This window comes from Seriola aureovittata, chromosome 14, assembly GCF_021018895.1.
Source record: "Seriola aureovittata isolate HTS-2021-v1 ecotype China chromosome 14, ASM2101889v1, whole genome shotgun sequence".
NCBI classification, from domain to species: domain Eukaryota; kingdom Metazoa; phylum Chordata; class Actinopteri; order Carangiformes; family Carangidae; genus Seriola; species Seriola aureovittata.
In genome coordinates this window covers 24,765,001-24,774,207 of record NC_079377.1, presented here as the reverse complement: position 1 = coordinate 24,774,207, position 9,207 = coordinate 24,765,001, and the positions used below count along the sequence as shown (strand labels likewise).

The following is a 9,207-nucleotide window of genomic DNA, read 5'->3' as shown; positions in this document are numbered from 1 at the left end:
CAGACCTGGTCCAGACCACCTGAGAGGTCGGGACTCTAACAGACCTGGTCCAGACCACCTGAGAGGTCGGGACTCTAACAGACCCGGTCCAGACCACCTGAGAGGTCGGGACTCTAACAGACCCGGTCCAGACCATGAGGCTGGTTCAGAATGAAGAAGCTGATCAGAAATAAAGTGAGTCTTTATAAATCAATTCAAAACTTCTCCACCATCTGTGTCTCCACTGTCAATCAGGACCTGAACGAGAGCAGGTCTGAGGTCTCAGGGTAAATACTGAACTCAGACGGACTTCAACATACTTTTAATCTTATAAATATCATAAATATATATAATTATAAATATTTACCATTAACTGACAATCCTGTGATGATGCAGAATCCTGTGTTCACCTTCCTCAGTGTTGTTGATCTTACCTGGCTCATGTAGTTGACGCACAGGAGGAGAGGCGGGAACTAAAACGCACATTCACATTCACTGTTACATTCACAGCTACACGGCTAACTGCTAACTAGCTAGCTAAGTCTCTGCTCCTGTCTCCAGCGTCACCGCTCTCTCTCTCTCTCTTTCTCGCCCGCTACGCACACGACCTACGTACCGATCTATTCGCAAAAAGTAGCCGCTCTACTCCTGTGACAATATTCAGTCTCAAATTTACAGCAGATCTCACACAGAGATGAAGAATCAGTGCGATTAGCTCGTTTACCTGCTACTGCTGCCTCTTAACGGTTAAAACGTTTCCACACACGTCTGCGCATGCGTATAATGCTGCGATATCATAACTGATCTCAGAACAGTAGGAGAAGAGTCACGCTCACTCTGGCGATCGGGGGGTTATCCTCGATGCGCAAGATGCAAACCGCCAAAAAAAGAAAATGCCCACAAAAATGACAGAAATTATAGATACAACGGCCGGAAGTCAAGCTAGTTTCTGAGACAATATAAGCCAATCAAAGTGTTCCACATTAGAGCCACACCCCCTTTTTCTGCAAGAATGGCCGACCGTGAGAAGAGGAGGAATAATAGAGCACATTTTAATCTAGCACTTATATTGTTAAAGTACATCATTTGTGATTGAAATAAACACAAGATGTTATATTTTTTTATATTATTGTCAAAATATCGTATGAAAGATTTATAGCTTTTATAGCTTTTATAGCTTTTATAGCTTTTTCTATTTTCACAAGCATCCGTCCATCTGAAGGTCGAGGGATCTGAATGTCACCAGTAGGAAAATAAAAAGGGAAATACCGTTCTAATTAGATTTTCTAATGATACAATCATCTTACAATGCAGCTTATTATGGACACACAATATTCAGATGATGTGGCTTTGAACACAATTCTGGAAATACTTAAGAAACTGTCACGAGGCACAACAGTGTGGCTGGTGTTGAAGGACTTGTTGTTTTGTCACCTTGTTGACAGAGGTAAAATACAGTCATGAAACTTTACATGTGTTTAGTTTTTTATCAGGGTTTAATTATCAGGACACAATAACGTAGGAAAACGAATGAAAAACTAGATATTTTTACTAAAAATGTTGATAAAACATAATCTGCGTCTTACAAAACTTAATTTGGTGCGTCAAGGAAAATCCCCATTCTGGACAATAAAGTTCCATTCAAAACAAAACTGCAGTCCAACATTCAGATGATCAACAGGAAATAAAGGCACCTCTGATTTATTCACACAAATTTTTAGGAATTTCAAATAAAAAGTTGTTTTGGTCTGAGAACTACAGAAGCTGAGAGCGGCCATGCAGCTAATCATTTATGAAACACATGTTCACTTTGTTACTGAGGGTTAGATATGTTTCTGTTCTTTCCAGTGAGATAAGTATATGACGTGCGATTACTGTTTGATGACAATATTCATTTATCAAGACTATTTAATCTCGTCGTCTGTAAATATAATGAAATTAATTTGATATTGAGATAATGAGGTAATTCATTTGTGATGTTGGAATAAATGACAGAAACATATTATGGCCACTCTGGGCTCCTGTAGCGAACACCTTTTGTGTGTGTGTGTGTGTGTGTGATATAAAGGCTGTTTGGTCGTCATTTCACTTTACGTCACTCAAATACATAAAAAGTAAACACTGTAAAAAAATATACATTTCATCTCTGCGTCAGTAATCACATGACATCATAAAAAACAACGGCTGATATCAGCTCATATCGTTTACTGTTATTCACGTCAGTAAACACAAGAACAGTAGAGAAGTAAAGATGGCTTCACCTCCTTCGGAACAGTTTACTTTCCTTATGATTCGTCCTGGACCACGAAGGAGAATCAGGAAAGAAAATCAAGAGAATTCAAGTCAAAACCCTTTAAAAATGTTGCGATACTCTCTTCTTTGATTTTCAAATATTAAAGAACAAAAACAGAGACAGATGCCGTCTCATGTTCCTCAGACTAAACTGATAAGAAGCAGGTCGTCTCGTTAAAGATGCTGTCACCTCCCTCAGACAGTCATGTGATGGAGTTCGGTCTGTTCGTCCTCCAGCAGCAGCTGATGAACTGATGATCTCCCACTTCACTCTGTCGTCACGGTTCCTCGTCCCTCCCTGCAGCCTCTTCCTCAGTTCATGCTCTTCTTCTGCCACTCTCCATCCATCCACCAGATGTTTTTTCCCACCTGTCCCAGCTCACCTGACAGACCACACCCACTCACATACCTGTGCCCCCATTTCCTCACCTGTTCTCTCAGTATTTATACCAGCCCCTCATCATCACTGTTACCCTCCATGCTGTTCATGCTCCTGCCCTTGTCACCTGCCTGTTACCTGTTCCTTTACCTGTCCGCTTCCTCTCTGAAGTCACTGCACTGCAGCTTTCCGTCTGCTTGTGTTTCCATCCTGCTGCCTCCAGCTCATACTGCCAGGCTTCAGCCAGACTTCAGCCAGACTTCAGCCAACGTTGAAACAAAAACGATTCAAGAACTTTGTTTCATTCTCTCACATGAAAAATAGTTTTTTTGAAACTCCACAGACACCCAGCCTGAACCAGTTCTGATGGTGGAGGGTGGTGCTCCATGATTGGTGGGGGTGGGTGAGTGGAGGGTGTCAGACCTTCCTTATTGCTTTGCAGTGATTCAGTGTAGGTCTGCAGTGATGCTCAGTCCTTTGTGTGTGTGTGTGTGTGTGTGTGTGTGTGTGTGTGTGTGTGTGTGTGTGTTTTATTGCAGAAACCAGAGAAGCAGCAGCAGAGGGCGAGCGACCAGCAGACAGCAGGGTCATCTCTGGATGAGGACAAGGTCAGAGGTCAGAGGGTTAGTGGGCGGTGGCTGGGTCGATGTTAGGAAACAGAACAGGAAGAGAACAGAAGAAAGAGGAGGTTAGTCTCAGCATGATGATTTCATGACCTTTGATTATTGTAACAACAATGAATGAAGATCCAGTCGGTCCACCTCAGAAACCAGAGACCCAGTCTGGACCCAGTCTGGACCCAGTCTGGACATATTTCAGACCAGCTGCAGGTTTATTCCTTCATGTGTTTTAACAGGGTGTTTCCACTGATCATCTGCTCTGGGTTCAGGTTTAGGAGGAGGATCTAGGCTGGTTTACAGACTCTAATCTGGAGATATGAGGTGTCATATGTCTTATGTCTGACTGTTATCAACTTAATTTAAATACACTCAGTCGAACTAACAGTTAGCAGCAGGCCGTGGTTAGCAGCAGCTAACAGCTACACATCTGGACGTGAACATGAATCTGAAGAAGCAGCAGGTGATGAAGGTGAACATGGATGAAGATGAAGGAAATCGGAGAGAGCACCAGGTGAAAATAAAAATGTTCAAAACGAGGACAGTGGGATTAAGATTTAAAGCCAAAAACAGAGTTTTACTCTTTTTACTCAATAATAGTTTTTATTGCCTTTTCAAGAAGATTCATTTCTATTTACAACAAACATGGAAATCTTTGCTGTGACGACACAAAGCAACACTACAACAGAAGGTTTGATGCTAACAGTGCTAACAGTGCTAACAGCTCTCAGTTTAAAGACTCTACCATTCATAGAAACTTGCATATAAACAGGAAGCTCCCGTCTTTTATATAAAGCCCTAAAATAGATTCAAAAATAGAAAAACATTTCTATAAAGCTGCTACACGTCTTCGTCCTACAAACAGCCCTCTAATGGAGTCCTCTGCAAAACACAAGTCAAATATTATATTTCATATACGTTCCTGCTTTATACTTTTCATATATATTTATATATGTTTATATATATTTTAACAAGCCACAAGTAACACTACTCTCTTTGCAACAACAAAACAAATAAAAGACAGAAAAACATAAAAAAAAATGTCTCAAGTGGAACACTGTTTCCTAAAATTCATTCACTCTTCATCTTCGCGTCCATGAAGTGACCTGAAGCTGCTCGGGTCAAAACATTTGTTCTCTTTAAATCATCGTCTTTGAGGTTTGTCGGAGGTTTTCAGTTGTCTGCTGTGTTGACGGCGACACCGCCATCACAGCTAGACACCAGCAAACACACAGGTTTACCGGTGGTACCTGAATGCAACCCACCCGCAGACCGACAGCGCCCGACCCGACCCAACCCGACGGCGTCACAGATCCCGCCCACTCGGGTTTTGACCAGCAGGCGGGTTCGAGTGTGTCGAGTTTATAAACCTGTTAATGTGGCGGACGAGTCGGACGTCTCCACGGCGGGTTCACACCAGGACTCTGTGCAATTTCATCAGATTTGTTTCATTAATTCAGTCAGTGTTACCTATCCGTTACTGTTTGGATCAATAGAGATTACAGTTTGATCGTTTTAGTAACAAAACCCCAGAAAAACATGATTCTTCTGATTCTTTACAGGATTTTAGCCTCTAAGACTTTTACATCGATCTGGTTTAAACTGGAAAAACAAATTTCTGCTGATGGACAGTGACATCACACGAGTAAATTTTTTTGTTTAAATATTATAACTTTGTTTCCCCAAATATGGCGATTCATCCAGAAGTTGAATCGATGGAAACTTGACTTGCTGTAGATACTTGAAGACGTATCACCTCTAACCCAAGAGGTTTCTGAAGCCTGAAAACATCTAAAGTATCTAACAACAAGTCCAGTTGTCCGAGTTTAACCTTTATTATTCTGATTGAGGGCTGGATTCTCAGTTTTTGTAAAAACTTTTATTGTTGAAATCAATGTGTTGTGTATTAATATTTAATGTAAAACTCTGATCATCAGCAGAAACATCAGATTCCGCATCAAACCTCGACTCTTTTTCATCTAATCTGATCTCAGCACAGACGTTTTCTCAGACGACTTCAGAGTCTGAAAATTAGGACGGATGAAAAGGTTTTTACAGGTCGGTCGGTGCTGAGAAACCTTCAGGTCCAGTCACCACTCTGCAGTTTGAAAATCCAAATTCAAAGTGGAAAAGAAAACTGAGTTCATTCATGACAAAAAGTCAAACTGATATTTTTCTAGACTTGGTTTGTGCACACAGATAAATTATCGAACACTGTTAGCTAACGTCACATTAACGGCTGAGAACTTTTAGTATAACATTCAGTCCTGTTCCTCCGGTTCTCCGTCTCCTCCAGAGTCCAATGTTTAGTGTAAACTCAGGTCTGGCCCAGGATTAGCCTAGCTTAGCGCAAAGACTGAAAGCAGGTGGAAACTGTTAGCGTAGCTTCATCAAAAGATTGAAAAAAAGTAAGAGAGCATAATGATAAATGTTGAATTTTCAGAAACTGATTACTAAAAAATGTGAGGTTGTGGTGAGAGAGCTTATATCAACAGTGCCTCATATTAAGCTAACATTAGCTTGCTAATGTTTGTCAACATTAGCAAGCTAATGTTTTCCCAATTTTATTGCACCTGTTTTACACAATTAATCATTCTGACTGTGCTGTTTTAAGTTACACCTGAATGTCCCAGTAGAGGCTAACAGTTTCCCTCTGCTTCCAGTCTTTGTGCTAAGCTAAGCTAAACCAGTCTTTGATACAGAGATGAAACTGAAACATCTTCAGGAGGAGCCAGAGAACAAAGTGGATTTATTAAAAATGTTTATGTTTTTAATACTTATCATCATCGCTTCTGTTTAATGAGTCCATTATTTATCATCAACGTCATGGTGAATCCATAAAGTCTTCAAGATAACGGAGCAGGAAGTCATTTTAAACATGGTTCTAACAAATTGCTGCGACGTACAAACAGAACATTTAGCTTGTGTTGGTGATCCTGACCATCACACATCAGGACTGCATTTCCCAGAAACCACCTGTTCTGTTACCTGTGGGGCGTTTTCACACCTTGTCTGATAAAATTTCAGATGATTACCAGCCATGACAGCAGGAATTGTTTCCACCTTGTGAGTCTTTGTGTGTTTGGGCACGTGTGTTGCGAGATACTGCAAGATACAATCACAACAATTTACAGGTGTGTAGTTGGGATCAAAATGAAGGCGGAGTTTTAAAAATGGGTGTGGTCTGACCACTGGAGACAAAGATTGATTGACATCAACATAGAAAAACTGGCTGTGAAAACGCCTCACACAGACACCAGCTGAGGCAAAGCCGTGGATTGTGGGAAAGGCAGGTGAGAATTCAGGGGGCGGGGCCTGAGGGGTGAGGGGCGGACTAACCTCAGTCTGCGGTCGCCACCCTTCGGTAAGGGCGGACGCGCAGCTCATGTCTCCGAACTTTAGCGGCCACCGCACCTAGACCACATCGCAAACACCACAAACCGTCATGGAGGACATGGAGTCACCTATCCACAGCGTCACTTAACAGTTCATACAGGTACGCACAGGTATGTCAACACATCATCACAGCTACACAGAGAGAAAATCATTAGAAATACGATTAAGGCACAAACTGAGACAGGTTCAGGTTACAGGTGAGATCTGACAGGTTCTCAGGTGATTTAAACAACAGACAAGGCTGCGCTGTGATGTCATCATGAGGAAAACGCCCCTTTCAGGTGCTGAAGTTTGATTCGTTATCACAGTCTTTTCTTATGACAGAGGATAAGGGCCACAATTAAGAAAAAACACTAAAATTTAGAGAATAAAGTAACAATATAACGAGAAAAACTGTTGTAATCCTCCCACAAAAAAGCTGTAATATTAAAAAAAATAATTTTGTTAGGAACAGTTTTATAATGTTTCAACAAAAATCTTGTAATAATTCAAGAATAAAGTCATAATTTTACAGATTGTAGCCTGATATTTTCTTTGAGAAAAATATCATAATAATTCATTAATAATATTTTTCTTGTAATAATATTTATTGACTATTTGAAATATCACAACTTTTCTATTGTAATTTGTTTTTTATATTTACATTTTTCTTAACATTTCAACTTTATTGCTAAAATATTATATATATTTGCATATTATTATGACTCAATGTCTTTTTTCCCAGCTGTGGCCCTGAGTCCATTGTATTTTCTAGATCACGACATTGACCAGTAAGATTTCTGTCAGTGAAGTGATTTAAAATCAAGAACATAAGTGGTTTTGAATACATAATACTTAATGTCCTGTGTTGGTCGTCTGGTTAGAGCTGCTCTTTGTTCACTCTGAATTGCTTTTATTGTTGATTATTAATTAATCTCAGGTCTAAAAAAATCAAACATCAGACCCGTGTTGTTTGCAGCACTGAAACGTGAGTGAGCGTCATCAGGATCGTCCGTCGTTAAACTGTTAAATCAATCTGAAAACCTCGTCTAGCATCAGAACATGGAGGCGTGTTGGTGGCGTGTTGGACGGGTGTTGAGGGTGTGTTTAATGTGTGTTGAAAACGAGTTAGAGGTGTGTTTGAGGCGTGTTGATAACGTGTGGAAGGTGTACTGAAGGCGTGTTGGAGGCGTGTTGAGGGTGTGTTGGCTTCAGTTCACTGTCTCAGTTACAGATTACAGGCGTTGCATGTTTCAGTGCAGGAAGCTGCAGTCACGTGATGCATCGTTTCCAGTTGTATCGTCAGTTCGTTAAATAAAACTGTGAGGTTCAGTCTACGCGACACGTCGACAGTAGTACAAACATCTTAAAGAACACAGTCGTACCTGAACGCCTCGTTCACAGTAAACGTAACATTAAAAAGATGCTGGAGAAACAGCGCAGCGCCACCCTGTGGACAACCACTGAATTTAAATAATGAACTGTCCACTCTGTCCATCATGTCTCAGTATCAGGACACTGTGGAGTTATTATATTTAAGGTACCCCCCCCCCCTCCCCTCCCTGTTTGGGTGAAGACCTCCAGTTTACTGTTGATGACTCAGTCCAGCAGGGGGCACTCCAGGTTTTCAGCTGTGAACGAGGCGTGTTTGTGTGTGTGTGTGTGTGTGTGTGTGTGTGTGTGTGTGTGTGTGTGTGTGTGTGTGTGTGTGTGTTGTGTTTGTTGTAGAGGAGCACTTGTTTTCTCTCTAGGAGGTGTGTCTGAGGAGCAGCGTGGGGGCGGGGCTCCACTGGCCATGGGGGTGGTGATGAGGTGTGGGGGAGCAGTCGCAGGAGCAGGGGGGGGCGGGCTTACCTAACACCCCGCCAGAGTCCAGGGGGTATTCCAAGATGGAGGCCGGCGCTGCCAGAGCGTACGGGTAGTCGTACGGTGTCGCATAGATCAGACCGGACTCAGGCCCCGCCCCCTGCATCAGAGCCGGCGTCCCATTGGGCAGCACCGTCTGAATCTGACGAATCAGAGGCATAAGGGCGGGGCCTGTGGGGGCAGGTGTACGAAGGGTGGTGGGCGGGGCCAAGACGGGAGCAGGGCCAGAGAGGACACGAGGAGCCTGAGTGGAAGCTGCAAGAGAGAAGGCAAGGGAGGCTGGGGGGAAGGGGATGGGGGGGGGGGGGCATAGGGGTAGGGGCGGAGAGGTGGAGTTAGACTCTCTGATTGGTCAGTCTCTCTCTGATTGATCAGACGCTCTCTGATTGGTCAGTCTCTCTCTCTGATTGGTCAGTCTCTCTCTCTCTCTCTCTGATTGGTCAGTCTCTCTCTCTCTCTCTGATTGGTCAGACTCTCTCTGATTGGTCAGTCTCTCTCTCTCTGATTGGTCAGTCTCTCTCTCTCTCTGATTGGTCAGACTCTCTCTGATTGGTCAGTCTCTCTCTCTCTCTGATTGGTCAGACTCTCTCTGATTGGTCAGTCTCTCTCTCTCTCTGATTGGTCAGTCTCTCTCTCTGATTGGTCAGTCTCTCTCTCTCTCTGATTGGTCGGTCAGTCTCTTACAGGGTTTGATGTTAG

At 42.6% G+C, this 9,207-nt stretch overlaps 1 protein-coding gene across 1 annotated transcript in view; it reads right to left on the bottom strand.

Moving 5' to 3' along the window:
• Positions 1–3,842: 3,842 nt before the first annotated feature.
• LOC130181308 (protein quaking-B-like) overlaps positions 3,843–9,207 on the bottom strand; it is a 28,491-nt gene continuing 23,126 nt past the window's right edge. Inside the window, exons 5-6 of the mRNA XM_056395387.1 lie at positions 9,193–9,207; positions 3,843–8,787 (exon numbers count right to left, since the gene is read on the bottom strand). The exon at positions 9,193–9,207 is cut by the window's right edge and continues 73 nt beyond it. Of these exons, the coding sequence (XP_056251362.1) occupies positions 8,390–8,787; positions 9,193–9,207 (413 nt within the window). The 3' untranslated portion in view covers positions 3,843–8,389. The remainder of the gene's footprint in view (positions 8,788–9,192) is intronic.